The following is a 22,011-nucleotide window of genomic DNA, read 5'->3' as shown; positions in this document are numbered from 1 at the left end:
CCTCTCCTGTCTCCTGTCTCCTGTTGTTCAGCCTTGGGAAGAGAAGGCTCCAGGAAGACTTCATAGCGTTCTTCCATTACCTGAAGGACCTACAGGAAAGCTGCAGAGGGTCTTCTTACAAGGGAGTGTAGTGATAGGACAAGGGAGAATGGTTTTAAACTGGAAGAGGGTAAATTTAGGTTAGAGTTTAGGAAGAAATTATTCATGGTGAGAGTGGTGAGACACTGGAAAAGATCAGGGCCCTGACAGCAGTAGATGGAGAATAACTTCAGTGAAGTTGCTCAGAGCAACAGCATTTTTGCCACTCTCTTCTTCCTGTTACTGCTCTGAGCAGTGCTGTTGTGTGTATTCTGTGCTTCCAGTTTGCTGGAACCACTCGCTGTTTCTCTAGCCCCTCATTTTCCTTTCTTTCTTGTTGTGTGAAAATGCAGAAATAATTTCAGTCTGTGTATGTTCATAAATTCTCATGCTGCCTAAATTACACGCTGGGGCATTCAGACCTATAGTCTAGAAAACATTGCCCGTAAGAGGTGAGATTGCTTCTGCTTTGTCAAGTTAAGAACAGAAATCAAAACACTGCCCTGATGGAAAAATAAACCCTGAACTACCTGACAACTCTCTGGCTCTTTTTCAAAGAACTTTCTCTGTTTCATGTATCATGTACGGCCTAGACAGTTAAAAAAAATTCTAAACCTCTCCTTGAATTGGCAACTTTTAAACTCCAAATGCAAAGTGCCACCTGGTGGTTAATATATGGATAAAATATATGTATAAACATAAATTCTGAATACAAATGCAGTGTTACATGTTTTTATAGATGAAGAAGATCATGTAGGTAAGCAAACTTGTTGCTTAAAGACTGATTCTCAGCAGGATGAGGAATGTGGTGGCAATGCTTATGTAAGCTGAAAGAAAAGAGAAAATTTAGTTTACAGTGTTACGTTTCCTGTCATTATGAAGTATCTGCAAATATATCACAAGCATTAAAACATTCAAATAAAGTGAGTGATCTCATTGAAACTAAGAATAGCATCTGCAATATCATTATGAGTGAAAGGACAAAGCATGTAAGGCTTGAAAATTTATTGAAGCTGAAAGCAAACAGACTCAATCAATGAATGAAAACAAAAGGATACACATGTACATTAAAATATTTTTGGTTACTTAGAATACTTTAAGAATATGATAAAGAAAACTGCAGACGTGTAAATGAATATTGGAGCAATTTAAGTTGTATATAAAATGTGAGATATTTTCTATTATTGGGAGAATTGTTACTGGAACTAATAATTACATAATTTATTATTATCCTTTGAAAATAGTAGGAAACAGGCTTATATATTCAGGAGATGAGTAAAAGTTCTAGAGAATGGGAGCATACATAATGTTTTTATGAAATGCAGCAGTGATGGATGACAGTGCAGAAATCTTGACACTGAATGACTTGATGGACAGACAGTAGTAGAGAGCGAGTAGAAGGTAGAGTATCAAGTTTGATCAAGCTAGATATTCTACATGCAGAAAGAGATATTAACACATCATTTATCACAGTTTTGTTTTCCAACAGCATAGGTGTTTATAGCACTGCAGGCTGCTCTGTAGTCACGGGGGAGAAACAGGCAATTGTTGGGAGCAATTCATCTGCCTATTTTAATGTGTTTCAGCATGAAGTGAATCATGCTCTGTCACCTTCTGACAATATTGCATAAGTTATTGAAAAACTATACTATGGTGGGTAAAGAGCAATATCTACTTGGAGACCTGTGAAACCCACCAAAGTCTCCAGTTGTGCCACATCTTGGATTTCCAAGATCAGCGGGAAATTAATTGCTAGTTTTAGTTGTGCACAGTTAAGTTTGTGCTGTACAACAGAGATATGTTGTTGGGATGGAAGAGACAAATTGATGGAAGTGTAGTAAGAATGGGCTTGCTGACTGTATCCCACCTCTGTGTAAGGGTGTGTTTTGCTAAGAGAAGAAAAAGATGTATGACTGCAACATATCAAAATCTGTGTAGTAATAGGAGGAGGGGGAAATGAGGAACTCTGTGTGTTGAAAGCCCAGAAAAATGTGAATTGTTTAGCAGTTGTACTTCTGACAGCCCCTAGCAGTGCCCCAGTAACACCATCATTTCAGCATTCAGCCTTAGACCAGTGTTCAGAAGCACATTATAATTATTCAGTGACTATAAACGCCTCCAGGACATTGCAGCAGTTTTTTCAGATTTCCTCTGCCATAATAAATCAGCCTGTAAATATACATAAATTAATGCTCAATATTTTTTTGGAATTCTGATGAAAGCCACTGAAGTTTCACTCTCATATTTGCTGATGTGTCTGAATGTAAGAAATACATCTTTCCTGCTATTTCATCTAATTGATTTAAAGGAGTCTGAAAACGTATCATTCTCCACTGTGCCATAGATGCCTGTAAAGTCCTAAAATGCTGAGGAAAAACTGAGATTAAAAAATACATTCCTCAGAAAACAATAGCGAGTTGGAATGTTTTGAATGTCAAAACCTTGAATACTGGTTTCCTCCCCGCAAGCTAGCTTTGAGATCTGATATGAATTGTGTTGATTAATTTTGGTGAGAATAGGACTTGGATCTCTGTTTTTCTGGGTAATATGTCATGTAAATGAGGCTTGAATAACAGTTTTGTGGTTTGGTTTGGTTTGGTTTTTTTTGTGGAAATGGTACTAATGCAGCTTTGAAGTTCACGTCGTTTAGCTGCCTTTTTAGCAAAACCGTAGCCCAATCCATACAGCAGTGTAGCAAAAATTTATAAAGGACTCTGAACTGTTTGCAGATTACTGCAGCAAATCCACCATTTTACAGAGGGTATGCTGAACAAAAGGGGAAAATTGTGAAAGTCATCAGCTTTTAAGGGTGTGCATGAACACTTTCATGACTCATCTGAGCTCTCACTTGTTAGTGGAAATGGGGAGGAACTAAAAAGGTCTGAAGTCGCACAAGATGCTAATTATTCTTGTGTACTCTGGGGCTTGTTTATGCTGGCTCAGGCAGCAAGCCCATCAAAGCCAAAACAGTTGCATTTTGTCACTATAGTTCTGAGTGCTGGCAGATAAAGAAAATAGCTTCTTTGTCTTTCTTGGATGTCACGTTGTTGATGTTGTTTCTGGCTTAAAATCAGTTGGGAAGGAAGCATGACCTGAATTGGCTGAAGTAAATATTCTTTTTGCATAATCCCTGGTGTTACATCATAGGCATGTAGGACTTCATTTTCATCCAGTACTGCAACTCAGGAAGCACCTAAGCATATTTACGTTCCATTGACTTTAAGGGATACAGGATGACTTGCTCAGATGTAAACCTCGTAAATTATACACACATGGGCAAATCAGCAACACCTCAGAGATACTACTAATGTTAAAAGAAAAACCACAAGTGCTGTAGAGTAGAATGTAGTCAGGTGAAGCAGAGCACAGATAAAATTCTTTATTTAATTCTTAAAGAAATGTGTGAATCAGCTGTAGGGGTAGATACACTGCATGATCATCAGGGAAAAGAAGAATTATTGTGGAGTTCAAAGACTATTACATTCCAAGTCAGGTGCTGAAAACACTCATTCTGGATTTAAGGACCAGAAACTTCTAAAGGGTGAAATGTTAATAGGAAGAGGAACTTCTCACAAAACTGTGAAATACAGACAAAAAGAATGCCACTTTCACAGTCCCTCGTCCTAAAATAATCTCCCTTACACTAAGGTAAAGCTAAAAGAGGGAATCCAATATATTTGTCCAGGATTCAAAGTTTCTAAAGGAAATAAAGCAATTCATTCTCTTCAGGTAACTGGAGAACTTGACAAGCTGAGTTAAGTCACACAGTATTAAGCAAATAAGAGTGGGTTAAAGACAGGTACCTACAACCTAGATTCTGCAGCTGAATTAACAACTTCAGGTTCTCGGGAAGATTAAGTTCTTCTGACCCATTTTAGATGTTTGCCTTAGAATTATATTAATTTAAACATGAATCAGCAGTGCACCCTTATGGAGATGAGCTTAAGCCATATACCATGCTACATTAGCAAAGTGGTAGATCAAGAGAAGCAACTGTCTATGTCTTTTTGGCTCTTGTGAGACTGCATCTCACCAGAGTACTGTGTCCCAAAAGGGCTCCTGTGTACAAGAAAGCCATCATTTGGCTCAGCAGAGGGCATGGAGATGACACTAGAATATGCAGCGTATAATGATTGTCTGAAAGCTGTGTTTGTTCAGCTTGGAGAAGACTGGTCTGATTGCTGTCTTCATCTACTTAATGAGCTTATAGAGAAGATGAAGCCAGACTCTTCTCAGATGCAAACAGAAACAAAACACAACACAACAGAACAAAAAAACCCTAACCTTAAAAGACAACAAGAAGCAAGGGAAGCAACCTGCAGCAAGAAAATCCTAATTAGTTATATACCCCCAGGGGTGAATCCAACTGCCAGTTCTGTAACACACTCTTGGGTTCCTTAGTTTGTATGTACTTTGAAAGTAACTTACATTTTGACAGTAAAAACTAGACACTTCAACACTAGCTGTCTAAGTTTAATTGCATTAACATGGTTTAACACAAATATAGAACTTTTAAATGCTCCTTTTCTAGCTTAATTTCAATTGGGTGGCTTGATTTTGGGCATCATAAATGAGTAATGAATTGCTGATACTCTAAATGTTCTGAAGAATAGTATGATACGTGTATGTGAGTAGTTCCTAATGCAAATTTAATCTTCTCTACTTAAGGAAACAAACTATCTCTTATACTTTCTCATAATCTTATGGATATAATAGTGGTAGGATAAAGTTTTGTTTCCCTCTTCAGCATTGATCACAAATTTAAATTTTTTATTGTCAGTTTCCTCATTTGAAGACGTAAATGCACAGAATTTTGCACATGATCTTTTTTTTGAGAGAACTTGAACTGAGATAATGAGTAAGATTTCCTTACTTCTTTGTACTCAAAATTCTTCATAAGGCTTATACTCAGAAACCTTCATAACTTGTCATGTAGCTTAGAAGGCATGCATCATATGTAGTCACCTTTACAAAAATAGAGTATTCTTGATCCAAATGCCCACAGCACTTCATAAGATACTGCTTCTGAGCCTCATTTGTAAAGACAGCAGCATGGACAAAAATACAACAAGTAGTTACTATCTACTAGTAACAAGTTGCCTATAACATTTTATGACCCACCCTTCCTGAAATAAATATACAGAAGCATTCTTTGTTCAAATCTCTGTTACTTAGTTTAGGAGAGATGATTTTGTTAGTCCATGCCCATTGTTCCACAAATTCTCCAGTCATGATGCTCTCCCATTGTATTTGTGATGCAGAGTCCAATGAACGACTTCTAATTTTTTTTAACATGTTCTTATCTTTTCTTAGCATGATCCTTTCAAAATGAAATAGTTTTAATGAGACATTTTGCAAACAATGTATTAACTGACCTAAAACCAAGCTGGTTAATCAACAGGCTTTTACGATTCCCTTAACATTTTCATACAAAATACCATCTTTGCAACCTTCTTGAAAGAGTCTCATCTTTCTTGAACTACTCATCCAAAGTTTGCATCAAGACTTTAAAAGGTAAATACAGCAGGGTGATTCAGACTAGACTGAGCTTTCATGTCTGTTACTGCTGGTTTTGTTTCAGGATGTGCTGGAGTTTGGGATAACATCACCTGTTGGCGTCCTGCGAAGATAGGAGAGACTGTCACTGTCCCTTGTCCAAAAGTATTTAGTCTTTTTTCTGGCAAACCAGGTATTTCATTTTAAGGTGTATTTTTGCTGGTTTCTCTTTGGTATTTTATAGCATAATATACTAAAAATAGGGTCTTTTTTTTTAATTTTAAGGTTTTTATTTTATTTTTAAAGAGTTAAAATAATAGAGTCTTAACAGAGCTGTTCATGATACACCATGACAAGATCAAAGAATTATCTCTATGGTCCATATGGTGTTCTTTGAGTTAGACACATAATGTATATTCTGATATAGTGACACTCATCAAGCCTGAAGGCACTGCTTGCTCTTTTTGACCTATTTATGTTAATTAATAAGACAGCTGGGCCTAACTGACATCTTTAACAGTTGCCAGCAGGTCACATGCAGGTTGCTTCTTTGGTGCTTAGGAGGAGACCTGTGCCTTCCCTTCATGATATTAATGTGCCAACATAAACACACCTAAAAGTTATCAGTGTTGCAATTTATGGTAGTTATTAGGAAACCTTTTATTCTGCTTTTTAATTCAACTTGAAAAGAGCTCATCAGTGTCTCAGCCTGCTGAAACATTTAATTGCTTCAAGTCTACCATCTTCTGCTCCATCTTGTCAATGTATCATACTGTGGTTTAATTTTACACTTTGGCTTATTAATGGGGTTCTAGATAATGCACATATAGAATTTCACATATCTGTCTCAAAATGCAGCAGGAAAAACCCTATCCCCATTACTCAGGTGAGAAACTTCTGTCATAAAGAGCTGGTGAAAGATGCAAAACTTAGCTCAGTGATTTAATTCTGCTTTTGATGTCTCTCTGGAAAGCTTTTTGAGTTTTAAAGTAGAGGCTAACTTGGGATATGACTAAGATACCTTTATTCTCCAAATTGTTGATTAATTCTTGTTCCAGTAAAAAAAAGATAACTACAACAATCCACAGATGAGCAAAGGTTTTCATTCCTGGAGCTGGTGAATCTTGTTTAGTTTATCATGGGTAGTCTAAACAGTTTATGAAGGGGAAAGTATGTGTAATCTTCACTAAATCTTGTGAAATCTATAAAACTATTAAAATTACTCAAACAAAGATATTAAGGTGTTGTCACGAGACAAGGCAAACTAATAAATACCAAAAATTCAGTATCTTAATTAAATCACACTCCTGTCTGTGTGCCAAAAGCTAGAGCATGCACACTGTCTCTGGAGTCTGGATGTCTGATATTTACAACTGTTAGTTTCTCATATTACAATAACATTTTAATTTTCCTGTAAAACAACTGCAATAAATATTTAAGTCTGAAACCTTCACAATGCATTACAACTCTATCTCACTTGGGCCTGGTGTCCTCAAGACTGAAAGATCACTTCCTTTTTATAGCTTGCTCTGATTTTCCCATATACAGCTTTTTTCATAGCTACCTGTTTACTTCTTGCTTGTGGAACTAACGGGGTGGGTTTTTTAGATGTGACAGTTCAGTGAAGAAGATTTTTTAAATCTTTTCTTTCTATAATTTCAGAGAAGGAAACAGCAAATACCTTGCATGGTTGATTCAATTAAGATCTAAGTATCTCAGCCCCTTTATAATTTGATTATGCTCAGGAATATATGATTTATGCACACATATTTCAAATTCACTTGCTTCTTATGGCAGGAAATTATAAAAATATCTTCAAACAAGAAATGTAACAATTTTTATTTCACATTTGTGAGAAGTATGTTTTGTTTTTTCAGGGCTTAAGATCAATTAAAATCCTACTACAAGATGATCTATACTACCTCATTTTTTATGGAGAATTCCAAACAATGAGTAGTCTTTTAAATACCATCAATTGTTTAAATGATTTCTTAAGTTCAATTGTGATTAGAAAGATTAGTTATCATCTTTACAACTTTTGGACAACTGGCTCTTAATTAATTCTGTGATGATCCATAATATAGTTTAAGCATACCACATAATTCTTTATTGAATATTAGTAACTTTATATTAAATGACTTTTACTGTACAAGCAATCATACTATCCTATAATGTTTTGTTTCTGTGTTGTATATAAAGATGTAATATGTGAATATCACAAAGTTATTCTGTTAATTTTTATTCAAATGTATGTGTCAAGTTATAGGTTTTAAATGAGGTTTCCATCTGAAATATTTAATTGCATGGAATGATGGTGTAGAAATAAACAATGTCTTCCACAGACCATTGCCTAACTGACTAGGTTAGAAGGTCTTACAGTACTTATAGTAGAAAATACCTCAGCATCTTAAGTACATGGAGTCTTTTTCTTGCAAAACTAGCTTTGACGTAATTTGTGGTTCTATTAACACATTCCTCTGCTCTGCCTAGCTGAAGAATCTTGATGTGCTTTTAAAGTGAAGACTCTTAAGAGTGTATAAATAGGTTACATTTTCTTTAAAAAATGCCATGTCTATGCCAAATGGCAGAAGTGGTCCTGTTGTTTGTGGAGACACTGTGGTGTTAGGTCAAGCTTGTTACAAGCTCGGAGGATTTGGTTGTTGGTTGGTCAACAATTTGTAAGATATTTACAGCTTTCCACTGAAGATTTTATACAAAGAAGAAATTCCAGTAACCAATGAGCAAGATAAAAATCACAAAGGCTTTCGTTTGGAGTGTATGTAAACACATTTGGTTATTCTGGGCCAAAGCTGATCTGTGACACAGAAGGTTGTTCTTGTGTGGTAAAAACCAGGCATCTTTAAGGGAGCTAAAGGCCACTGCTAAACTCCCAACGAAACCAGCAATTTATTATATATTTGCAGTGTCATGGATACAAAAATCGCTTTAAGAAAGGTGAGGGGAAGTTGATTTAACATTGTAAGAGTGAGTTATAGTAATTTTAATGTCTAGGCTTTATTCTGACATCAGATTCTTCAGTTTTCTCCTGTTGAAGTTGTTCCATATTGTATGAACATTAGTTCATAATAATTAGATTGAAGAGTAGAATCATGGGTCACCCCCATCTTATCTGCATTAATTCATCTGGGAAAAGAGTAAATTTCTCCTCTCAAGACCAAGCAGAAGTCTTGTCTGAAGTTAATAGATGTTAAAAATTTCTTTCCTACCATCCTAGCACATCTCCTGTACGTTCCTTGGACTACATTGTTTCAGGGATTGGTTCAAAGAGGGACAATCAGCATTCACATTTATTTCCTCATTCTTTAACCTGTCACATAACTTGGCCTTTAAAGTGTATGACCAAATCCACCAACATTAGCTATAGCAGTAATTTGCCACCATAATGTCTAAGAGCTTTTATAACTCTTTAGTAAATCCTTTGGTGTTACCTTCCCTGAAAAGCTTAAATAGGAGGTTAGAACAATTCTCACTGTAATTGCTTTTCTATCAAATTACTTTACCTACAAATTAGGCCCTTTACAGAGTGAGCTGAAAGACTCCCTCCAGAATACTTTAGATAAAACAGCAAGGTGTACCAGAAATAGCTGTTAGAGCAAAGTAGAAGCTTGCCATCACAGCTTGGAGTTACTTGAATTTATTCTTTAGTGCAAAAGGGCAACTCAGAACAACAGTAAAAGCCAAACTAAGGTGAATGAAAAGCTCATGAAAGGCAATAGCTGGCTTGCTTTGACAGGGGTGCTAGGAAATACAGCAAGTTAACAGAGAATGGCAAAGTTAGGTTGTCTAAAGATTTATTGATGAGAAGACTTTTGAAACTTTCTGATTTAAACTCTCAAATTTTGCTTTACAGGAAATATTAGTAAAAATTGTACGAGTAATGGATGGTCAGATATTTTCCCTGACATCTTAAGTACTTGTGGATATAATGACTATGAGGATGATTATAAGGTAGGAAAAATATTTTTTCTCTTCATCTAGATGCCAAGGTTCAATACAGCTGCCTGACATGTTCTGTGTCTAAACAATTCATGTTTTAGCTATCAGAATTAATGAAAATAATGAAGTAATTTTTTGGTAGCATTGATTGCCAAATGCTTGGGCTGCAAATGCCATATAAGATAAAATTAGATATACAGAATTCAGCCACTGTTTGAATCTCAAAGCTCTAAACAGTTGGAAATGCAGGAATGCATCTGTGTTTCTAATACTGCAGTGTTGCTGGGCTTATACACAGTATGTTTTTCATTGTGTTGATTCTAGAAGTTTCTATCACGAGAAATCTTAATATTGTAATAATCTGGTAATAATATGTGCACAGCTTGATTGCTGGTATGTGTTTAAGTTATAAGTAAAATAGCATGAATTTAGGTTGTTGGAATTATTCCTCTATTTGACCAGTTCCCTGAAGCATTCACTCTTAGGCGGCTGCCAGAGACACACCCTGGGTGTGCTGCCCACTACCCAGTACACACACACTGCCCAAGACAAGTGGAGTAGGGGCAGTGAGGTCAGGACTGACACCAGCAAGCATTGTCTTGGGTGTCTGTAGCTTCCTTGAGAAAGCAGGTGCTTTAGTACTGTCTGTGAAGTGGATCATTGCATTGGGCTAATGGATCATTTGTATTGAGTCTAAATCCTTCCCTCTCAACAAAATGTAATGCAGGGCAGTCATCTACCTGTGCTTTTTCTCTGTGCCTGGGTCACACTGTATTTATTTACATTACAGTCTGCATTTTTCATTACTGAATTATGTTGCTGTTACTAAGAGATACTTAAGGCAATACTGGTCTCATCCTTTTTGGGCCATGTTTAGACTTCCGATGAATGGAATAAACATGTCAGAAAAAGGCATATCATTATATAATTAATTACTTGCATAAAAATGATTAGATACCATTAGGAATTTCAATTTTTCTGCATATATTTTTAGTAAATTCTATTTTGCTCTGCGCCATTAAGAAAAATGTAGAAGTAGCTGATGAGAAAAATGAAACTGTCCACACCATGCAATTAATCTCTATCTCAGTTTATGTTTATTCTCTTATAAGTAAACCTGACAAGATTTTAGAAAGGGCTACTGTGTTGTTGAAGTTCATTTTGCAAAGGGAAAGAGCACAGGTTCTTGATTCCATTTCTATTTGCATTTGCTTGTTTCACAGTGTTTCTAAAGCACTGAACTCAATTGCCATACCCAGTTCTGATCTTACAGGATTTGTACAGCTTAAGGTTTTCTGATGTGTTCTTCCAGTATGAATATTTGCATATTATAGGAAGCATTCTTACACATGATCATGAATTTGCAAGACCACAAGTTTTAATATACTTGCATGTAACTATATCTGTGGATACTGGGCTCTCTTACAATATTACAGGAACACACTAGCCCAAAGAATTAAAAAAATATTATTTTTTTTTAAAGTAATTTGGGTTTATAATGATTGTAAATACTTTATTAGAGATCAATTATATTTTTGGTTAAATGAATAAAGAGGTGTGGGGGTTTTTTTTACGTTCAAGGTGACACCTGATCAATAGTAAAACTACTTTGGGCAAAGAATCAAGCCTTAAACTTTCTTCAGTTTTTTGACCTTCAGCACTGAATTACCCTGTCACCCCTAGAGGTCCTTCCAAACCAAGGTCGAGGATGAAAGATCCACTTGGTAACCATCAGCTTTGCCTAGGAGGCTTCTGTGCTGTGTCTGTTCTGTAAATAAACAGACTTTTGTCTCCTGAACTAAGTAAAAATAACATGAAACTAAAGGAAACATTAGCTGAAGAAGGTAACTCTTCTAAGAAAGCAGAACACAGGTTCATGCACGAATAGATTTTACCAAGAAGTTTACGGAAGATAACACTAATTACACAAACTCATACTAATTCATTTTATTTTTATAAGGGTGGTTCTTCATACCCTTTTAAAACCTATTAACATTAGGTAGCCACAGAAAAAAAAAAAAAGAAGCATTTTAGGATTAGATCTCTGTTGTCTAGAAAGCAGTTACAGGTTCTCTAAACATTTCCATAAATTTGTTCTGAAAATCACAAGCCACTGATTTTGGTTGTGCCTAAACACCTCTTGAGTTTAGTTTAGTGGTTGTAATTTGAATATTTTTCTCAAGACTTGAAAATTAATTTTTGGATTTCAGTTTTGGAATCAGTATTTCTCAGATAATCCTGTGAATATTTTGCAGAGGCCAGCTCCAGCTGTTCTTACTACCTTTGAAAAAGTACTATTTTTGTTAGACTTGCAGAAAATTTAATGTAATTTCAATTTCATAATGGCATTGCATTTTCTTATGCATTATTCAAATCAGTTTACAGTTACAAAAGCTAAAGGGCTTTTTGATATTTATTTTGTGTAAAAATATTTTTAAAATATTATTATAATTTAAAGTTCTCTTTTGGTCAGCCCATACCTTCTTTGGACTTATTTTACTTCTGCCAATCTTGCAATTTTTTTATTAAGTTCGGAGGTTAAAGCTACAGTTTAATTGAGAACTCACTAATGATGGTTCACAGAGAATAGTAAATAAGAAATAAGATATGACCATCTTACATAAAAGACATTTATTTTTATGTGCTGTGAGACTTGTTATTGCTCTGTTTTTTACAGCAATACAATGTGAAGAGTTTCTTTCTAAGTGGTACTATGTAAAATCTAGAGTAGTGACAAATATTTAATAGCTATAACTAAGTCAATATTAATCTAAAGTAATCTCCTGGTTTTCAACTACCATAGCACAATGCAGAATTCAGTTCTTTGTCTTTATGGGGGTCGTGTGAAATTAATAAACATACAATTTGCCAGTGTTTTTCTTGAGTCACTAGGAGCTATAGAGATCTTATAGGCAAATTAAGACACATCTATTTAGTCTCATGTAGGAAATTTAAGTAGCACTATGATTTCATCCTCAGTGCTGAGTTTGATAAAGTGCTGCATGCTCATCATGAAAAAATTTTGCTTTTTAAAAAATATAATATTGTAACACTTGAATTTTACTTAGCTTTGCAATAGCTTGAGAAGCAGGGTTAACTTTTGATCAACATAAAATTTTAAAACATGTAAGATTTCTGACCATGATAATATTAGACTATTAAAAAAATGGTCTGAAAGAAGGATATGTGCTCATCAGCCACAATTTCAAGTGTAGACTAAAGAAAACATGAACAAATGTTGCATGATAAAATAATTGTAATTATGTAATTATTTATTATTTGCTTGTACTCAGTTTGAAAAAAATTACCATATTCTATATTAAGGTAATATTGAAGTACTCTTGGCTTAGTAGCTTGGATCCTGACTTAAACCTCCATGTAGCTACTTCCTATCCAGCTGTTTGGCAGCTGCATGGCCAGCAGATGGATTCAGGCCTGCTGACACTGACTGCTGTTGTGCTGGCCTTAAACTACACAGGGTTATTGTTCTAATTTTTGTCATACTGTTCACTGTAGGGGTCGTGCATGTGTGCAGGATGCCAGAAACATTATTTTAAATAACATAGTTGGTTTTCTTTTTCTGGAGGAAGACAATCTCTTCTGTTCTCCCCAGTGGGTAGGACTTACTGTCAAGCTGAGAGTATGTAGCTAGAGGCTAAATTAGAGGCACAGTTACATCAGTGTGGCTGATGCTTTGTTAGAAACTTCATGCAGGGTTTCACTTTTTGTCTCCTTCATTTAACCATTCTGAAATCAGATACAGGTAAGACACATCCAAAAGATGCAAAAGATTCTTGCAAAAGATTCAGTCAGTGGAGTTTTACTGTAATCAAATCTAGACAGATTTTTCAGGAAGGTAGGGGATGATAAAAAGAATTAAACAAGTCCAACTTTTTCTTTGGACGTGCTCCAACCAACCCAGTGCTCTTTGAACCACGGTTACAATTTTCATGCCAAAGTACAAAACACTCTCTTCTCTCTACTTCACTATCTTTCTAAATTATTTTAGATGCCTGTCTTAGGATGACATGAGTAGTCCTCTGCTGTTTGAATTCAAACAGAGAATCTCAATACCTAGCTCAGTGGTCTTTACCCTGCAAAATTCAGTGGATTTTAGTACATGTGTTTCTTTACTGTTCTGTCCTGCACTTTATTCTAGCTTGTTTTGAGGAAGCAAACAGGAACTCTGCATTCCTGGGTATGGAAAACATTTACAGGAAGGCAGTTTCTTATAATAAAATCTACTTTATAGAGATCTCAAAAACCTTTTCCACAAAAAAAATGAAAAAAAATCTTTGAATTATGTAAACCAGATAAATTTCAGTGTTGTTACTCTGTGTAAGAGAAGAGGAAGTAATCTAGAGTTGAAATTGTTCCTGACATGAAGCATTACAGAACATATACACAGAATCAAGGCTTTCCCATGGGAACATTGGTCTGACTGCAATTTCCCAATAGTGACTTCTGGTCCAGATTCATCCCTATAAACATCTCAGTGCATGCTATCTAAAGAGTATAGGAACCATAGATCATATGAGTCTGTGGATCAGTTGAATCTGTGTTCTTCATTTATGAAAGTATAGTAGGTGCTGTGCCTAGGACAAGAACTAGGGAAGGAGAAGAATGTAGGAGCAGTACAGTTCATTCTGAAATGATGGGCAAAAATATGGAAAAAGTGAGCAAAGGCAATGCAGACTAAACATGGATATAAATTTGATATACTTGGAACCAAACAATTTACATATTTCCTAAACAAAAACTTCGAAGGCAAGACAAAAATAAAGGAGAATGTACAGTCTCTCTCCAGATCTGGTATGCTTGGGCCTTTCAAAGGATTATTAACATCATAAAAATACAATACATAGTTGAGAGGATTGTTTGATAACACAGTGATGACTGTTTTATAAGCACCAAACTTGTTGAATTGCAAGTAATTGCATCAGAAGTGATCAGAAGACAAAGAGATTTGTTCTTACCCACATGTCAGGATTTGTTAAGCTACTTTGTAGTTCCCAGGATAAGAAAGAGTAGTGTAATGTTGTCCCTGTGTCCACTCTTCCCAGGTGTGTGTGCATGGCTTTAGGATACCTAGAGAGACTCTTATCTCTGCTCTGCAGTAATGCAATGTTGAAAATCACTGTTATTATTAAAAGTGTATCTCTACCAATCAATTTTTTCCATTAAAGTGAACAAGAAGTCTTCCACTCAGTATTTAAACAGCACAGATTTATTGTCATTGCAACTTCTTTTGCAAATGATATTTATCTCTCTCAAATTTACAGTATTTACATGGTGGATGTTAAGAATTTTTGATTTAGAGACCATTCAGGCTTCTGTTTGTTCACTCTGTAGAAATGAGGTCTGCAAATGTCAAAAAGATGATAACAAATAGAACACATTGTGGAACTGCTGTGCATGATTTCTAAGCTCTACACTATATTTACAACTCCTGATGTGCACAAGGTCAGGAAATAAAATTCCTTTTCTTCCAGAGTACTGTTGACTGGGACATGAGGCTGCCAAATTGTTGTCATTTCTCGGACCATCATTTTTCCATAATTTTGCAGAGCAGGTCAGGTTGAATAAATGAAGGAGAGTGCCCAAAGTATTTGCAGTGTTCTTGGTGCCACAGGCTGTTGTAATTGCTGCTGGGAAGCTGTTTATCACTCTATTCCCATAAAATTTCCTGTAGACTGGCTGTTGTTCCTTGTGTTATGACAATAGCCAAATTAAAGAAGCATAGGGGTGCTCTGCAGGGCTCGTCTGTAGGCATAGGGTTAAGGGCTTCCAAAAATGAGCCAAACTGGAGAGTATAATTGTGCCATTCTAGTAGGAAATTGAAGGAACATTCTTCAGAACTGATTTTGTGTGAAATTACATTATTGTTTAAGAAAAAAATTTAGAACTCTATTGGAAAATAATTTTAGAAACCTTGCTCAAGAAACGTTGGACTTAGAGTCCTATTTAGCAAACATAGGATTTGAGTGGAAAAATAGGATCTTTTGAGGGCATTTGTCTAAATGCAAGCACTTGTACACTCTGGATAGCTACACTTGAATTTCAGAATCACAGAATTGTCATGGTTGGAAAGGACCTCTGAGATCACTGAGTCCAGCCACCAACACAATGCAAAACAAAAACACACTTCACCAAAAACACCCATAAAAAACCTCACTCCCTCGGCTCTAGAGCATGCCCTGAAGTGCCACATTTACATGTTTCTTGAGTACTTGCAAGGATGATGACTCAACCACCTCCCTGAGCAGGCTGTTCCAGTGCCTGACCAGTCTTTCAGTATAGAAATTCTTCCTAATATCCAACTGGCCATTTCCTCTGGTCCTGTCATTACCACAGAATCACAGAATATTAGGGGTTGGAAGGGATCTCCGAAGAGCATTGAGTCCAACCTCCCTGCCAGAGCAGGACCAAAAAAATAAAAACAAATCCACCAACCAACCAACCAAACAAACCCCCCCCACACACACACAAAAACAAAACCAAAAAAAAAAATAACAAACAAACAAAAAACACAACAACAACAACAACAACAAAAACACAACAAAAACCAAACAGCAACCAAAAAAAACCACAACAAAACCAAACCAAAACAAAAAACCCAACACACACGGCTAGGGCAGATTACTCAGAAAGGCATCCAGACAGGTCTTGAAAGACTCCAGAGAAGGAGACTCCACAACCTCTCTGGGGAGCCTGTTCCAGTGCTCTGTAACCCTCACAGTAAAGTTCTTCCTCATGTTGACGTGGAACTTCCTGTGCTCGAGTTTGAGTCCTTTGCCCCTCATTCTATCACAGGACACAAGTGAAAGGAGGTTCTCCCTGCCTTCTTGATGCCCAGCCCTCATGTATTTATAGACATTAATTAGGTCCTCCCTCAGTCTTCTCTTCTCTAGACTGAAAAGCCCCAGGTCTCTCAGCCTTTCCTCGTAAGGCAGGTGTTCCAGTCCCTTAATCATCCTTATAGCCTCCATTGGACTCTCAAGTAAATCCCTGTCCCTCTTGAACTGGGCAGCCCAGAACTGGACACAATACTCCAAGTGAGGTCTCACCAGGGCCAAGTAGAACGTCTCTCAATCTGCTGGAGACACTGTTCTTAATTCACCCCAAGATACCATTGGCCTTCTTGGCCACAAGAGCACATTGTTGTCCCATGGATAACTTGTCTACCAGGACTCCGAGGTCCTTCTCCACAGAGCTGTTCTCTAGCAGATCACCTCCTAGCCTGTACTGGTGTGTTCTGTTGTTCTTCTCAGGTGCAGGACTCTGCACTTGCTCTTGTTGAAACTCATTAGGTTCCTCTTTGCCCAGCTTTCCAGCCTGTCCAACACCCACTTCCCTACAACCTCTTTTAAGGTAGCTGTAGAGGGTGATGAGATCTCCCCTCAGCCTCCTTTTCTTCAGACTAAGCCCCCCAGTTTCCTCAGCCACTCCTGGTATGACCTGTTCTCTAGACCCTTCACCAGCCTGGCAGCTTTCCTCTTCCCATGCTTCACCACTTCAATGTCCTTCTTATAGTGAGGAGTCTAGAACTGAACACAGCACTCGAGGTGCTTCCTCACCAGCATGAGTACAGGGGCATGGTCACTTCCCTACTGTGGGTCCTTTTCTTTGTCTGTAGATATAGTCCATGTTGACTGCTTACATAGATACAGGAAGTGCTTCCTAGAAGGCCCAATGAAGAGACTTTCCATTGCCTTAGGTGTTTGTATTTGCAGTGTAGACACCAAATGCTAGGTGAAATGGAGCCTACACTTTATGCCCACAGAGAGTCCCTAGGAACATAGTGGGGCTCTGCAAATATACAGCAGGCTATAGAGAGTGACAAATACTTAGGAAGTCCATATTTTCCTCATCTTTGCAGTAAATTACTGTTATGTAAAGAAAGCAAAACATTAAAATGTCAGGACTGTTGTTGAAAAGGCCATTGCAGTTTACTTCTCTAATTAAAAAAAGAGATTTCTGTTTCCTGTGGCACCTTCTGTGCCACTTTCAGCTCCTGACAAGCATGGCAGTTGCTATGAATACACTTAAGAACTATGGCAGTTGTTTCCTTTTATTTTTCCCCTTTAACCATATGTATGATAGTGCACTTCCAAGAGTCTTCATTTCATGTAGTCATTTCCATATTTATATAATATTTGCTATGTGATGTCCAGCTAATTTCATCGTGAATCAGGATTGCTAAAGTCGCCTTTTTACTTGAACTTTTAAACACTATAAAAATGTGATTTACTTTTCCTTCTGCCTTCTCTGTTGATTTAAAAGTATCACTTCCTTGCTACTTTCAATAAACATTGTTCAAGAAGGTGTGATGTAACCATGTGCACTAAATGCTGAAATTCTGCCTGTTACACATATCACATACTACACTGCTATTAAAAACTTTAATTTCGTGACACAGTAAAAAACTTTACAACTTTAATATTTTATCTAGCTTCATTGGAAAATGTCAGTCAAATGACTTTGTTGGAGACCTAAATGAAGAAGAAGCTTAATTCTGAGAGTATCTAGCATTCTCTTTCTTGAAGTTGTCACTCAGAATAGGAATTAATGTAATATGTGGCTGGTAAATTTACAGACAACTGCAGTTAATCAGCAGACTGTGCACTTCAGTCTGCTTTTCTTCTGTTGAAAAATTTCCTTTCCAAGTTTTGGCAAATAACTTAGCAAAGAAAGGAAGCGTTGTTTGGGTTACAATTTAAACAGTATTTTAACATTTAAATTGGGAAATTAATGAGACTTAAACATGTCTTTAAAATTAAACTCAAATATAAGTGCATTACGAAGTACACTGGAGCAGGACTGAGAGAGATTCTCTCTCTCAGAGATAATCCATTCTTTGAAACTGTGGCTTATTCTTCCCAGTTTGACTGTGTTTATGGAAGTTAATGAATCTGGTACTTTCTTTGACCTCATTGACATGGGATAATCAACTGAAATTGTACCAGCTTGTGTGTCTAAGTTTTCAGTTCCAGAGGCTGAGTTTTCTACTGAGGTCAATTGGCTTGAGATGTTGCATTGCAAAAACATGTTGGAATAAAAATACTGCGTTCTCATCATGTACTGTAGAGCAAAGAGTGAAAATAATGGTATTTATTTAGACTTCAGAGCCATTACATGGAAAATTATATAATTTCATGGTCAATTTTACTTATCAGTAAATGGTTTCTGCACATATATGTTTCTGTGCAGGTCAACTTCTACGTAAGGGTGAAGGCAATTTATACCCTTGGACACAGCGTGTCTCTGATTGCTCTTACAACAGGAAGTATAATTCTTTGCCTTTTCAGGTATGTATTTTTCATCAGTAAATACCAACAATGACAAGACTAATTTAGCTATTGTCTGATTGCTTAGATATTTAGAAAATGCATTTGGTTTAAACTTTTCTCCATTAAACAGCTGAAAATAATGTATTGCTAACTTGATTTTGGCTAGCATTGGTCATATTAAAAAAATCCAAAGCACTTTGAAAATTTATGTACGTTACAGCCCATGTAAGAAAGAATGGTCACTTAGGAACGGATTATATAAAGCATTTTCTATTTGATTATTAAAATCAACACTTTGAATTGCTCTTGATAATTAGTAGGATGTTGATCTCAACACTTTACAAGTGAGCAGCCATATTTTGCAGAAGCTTCTGAGTGGTCTCTGGGGGTACTTTTGTCAAAGGTGATCTTTAAGATGTGCAATTGGAATTTTATAGGTCTGGATAATTGTGCTGTAGCATAGTGCTGAGTGTGCATTGTTTTTGTTAAGTAGCATTAGGGAAGGCTCTGTTGTTTTTGCCTAATTTCTGGGAGTTATCTGAGACTGAAGGCCATCTCCAACTGATACAAGAATTGGCAAAATGATATCAATATCACAGCCTTTCTCAATTGCTGCACCTTCATGCCTTTATGTACCACTTCTAGCTGTCTAATAGAATAGCCTTGATATTCTCCATCCTAAGCTTCGCCCAACTTCTCTGTTCCACTCCACACCAAGAAAAATAAGAAAATGCATCTCTCGGATTTGATAGAAAAGAAGTACACGTAATTTGTAGAGGACAGGATGTTGTTTGTCAGAGTCTCATTCCTCTCATGAACTATTCCTGTGGCAAGTTCTGTAAGCCTTTCATTCCGCCATCAAAATATCTCAGTATTTAAATATTCAGAGACTATTCAGAGCAGATAGATAACCCATAATTAGATTTTGGAATATCTTTGAAAAAATGAATGGAGGCACTCATGCTTATCTTCTCTTTACAAAAAACACTACAGGCAGATCATGCATTTTCAAAATGGCTTAAACCTAATAACAAGTTTAAGACTGTGTTACAGACATCTGAATGTTGTCCATCACTAGAAGTCAGTTATAACAAATAGATCAAGAATTTCAGAGGTGTAATCAAAACCTTAAACTTGGGATTAAATATCCAAGTTGAGAACTCTCCAGTCTCTCTACTGAGTCAGTAGAAATACCCAGGCTGCTTTTTTTTTAAGTCTCCCCCTAAAGAAGCCTGTTTCTCTGTTACTTACAGGGAGTGTAGAGGCCTCCTAAATTAGTCAGTTGAATTAGGAACCCAAAGTAGTTGTAAAAATACCCTGTTCAGTATCTAGTTCCCCAAGCACGTAAGAAGCAGCTTTTTTTGAAAGGTGCAGATGAAGGAATTGTAAATTCTAACATAATAGAAGTGAATCAAATAGCTAGATGTGTATGTTGGTTTGTCTCTCAGACGTGTTGTAGGGCATCCTATACATTTTGATCATTTTTAAGGAATGAGTCTGAAAAATATGAATGTTTCTGTAAGTTTTAACTTTTTGCTGCTCAGGTGGTAACACCTTCTATCCAATAAACATCTTTTGCCCTGAAAGATCCGAGGGTTCTGTACAGACAATGTCAATGTACTGTTTATAAAGATCAGTCACCCCTGAAACACATTTGCCTTTGATTGTAACCAGTAAACTTTTACCTTGCTGTGTTTAAAAAAGGAGAGCAAAGAGCAACTGTCCTAAGGGAAACTATCTAAGGGAGATTCAGTAGCTTAGTGGTGTGTTAAAAATCAGAAGTTGTTGTCAAGGTTCAGATTTCATTCAGCAGGATTAGGATTTGAACTCTGGGGAGTAGTAAAACAAGAGGTTGTTAACATTTGGCATTGCTGGATTTGTATGCATATGCGTCCAGTAACACTGCATTTAATCCTGAATATGTGCAATATTTTTAATGCAAGAAAACACGGAATAATGTGGAGCTTAATTTAACTATAGGTAAATGTGTTCATGACAAGGAAGTGGAAATTCTTTCTAAAGTATTATGACTTGACTTCTGCAGTCCATTACATACTGTTACGTACTGTCTGGCTGAACAGATACAGCCTGAGGGCTTTGCTGTTGTTCACAATATCAGCTGTAAACACATGAAAGGCAGAACTGTTGGATGGGGAGAGGGGATTTATATCTGACAGTTTCAATGTAGTTGTTATATTCTGTTTTGCATTTCTTCCAAAGAACTGGACTTGAATTTAGTCTTTACAGAAGCGTTATATGGGTGTCCATTATTAATACTTGTAAAGGACAGATTTAGAAGCATTGTAAAGGGAAATGATCTTCTAGCTGGCTAATCTTTTAATCTCAAAACAAACACATAAACATGAACGTCTGTAAATACCTTGCCAGACTAAGCTGACAGCATTTTTCAAGTTTTTGTGGTGCCACTCCCCACGTAATACTTGATGTACTTACTGCAATTAAAGCTAATAGGTAGCTTTCCAGCACAATATTTTCCTGTTGGAGGTTGCCAGTTTGTCAGGCACATTCTTTTGCCTGCAATCTTATTTTAGAAACTGCAAAGATAATAATTTTGATTATTCAAAAGAAGTTGCTTTCCCCTTCTTACAATGCAAGTTTCTATTTCTTAATTTTGAATGTCTAAGTTTTAATATATCATAAAGTTTTAAAAAAGTGAAAATCAAAATGACTGAAAATAAATAGTATTTTTCAGATGTTTTTAAAAAGGTTGGTTTGCTCCAACTCAGACTGAAAGTATATTGTAGAACAGCTTATTTCTACATAACATTGACATTCTAGATCTTAACCATAGATCTTATCTATTCTTTCTTCAGGGTTACTCCTGTATAACAGAAAGTTTTAAAAAAAAAAAAATGCAGTTTCTCTGATAGGTATTTCTTACCAAGGAGAAAAATATTATTATAAAAATATGAAATATGGAAAATATTAATAATATAATTTCTATAGGATGTGCTCTCACTTGTATCACTGTCTGCAAATGTTCTTCATATGGTAGTTTTGTACCATGAGGCAGTCCCATCAAAGGTGTGAGAGCTTTTGTTTCATTGCTAAAGAACAGCATTTCTGTGTTACTCCGAATCATCATACACATCCCAAATAAAAATACTGTTTTGCCCACTGCCTCCAAAATATTGGTTTGACAGCCATGTATAAATGCAACTTCTATTTT

General features: G+C 36.3%; 1 protein-coding gene across 2 annotated transcripts in view; it reads left to right on the top strand.

Moving 5' to 3' along the window:
- Positions 1–22,011, top strand: part of VIPR2 (vasoactive intestinal peptide receptor 2) — a 51,784-nt gene that overhangs the window by 9,880 nt on the left and 19,893 nt on the right. For both annotated transcript variants that reach the window (XM_051612397.1, XM_051612398.1), the window contains exons 3-5: positions 5,660–5,767; positions 9,446–9,543; positions 18,742–18,839. In XM_051612397.1, the coding sequence (XP_051468357.1) occupies positions 5,660–5,767; positions 9,446–9,543; positions 18,742–18,839 (304 nt within the window). The remainder of the gene's footprint in view (positions 1–5,659; positions 5,768–9,445; positions 9,544–18,741; positions 18,840–22,011) is intronic.

Source organism: Apus apus, chromosome 2 (genome assembly GCF_020740795.1).
Source record: "Apus apus isolate bApuApu2 chromosome 2, bApuApu2.pri.cur, whole genome shotgun sequence".
NCBI lineage: Eukaryota > Metazoa > Chordata > Aves > Apodiformes > Apodidae > Apus > Apus apus.
Note: the sequence above shows the minus strand (reverse complement) of the source record. Positions and strands in the feature narration are given on the sequence as shown.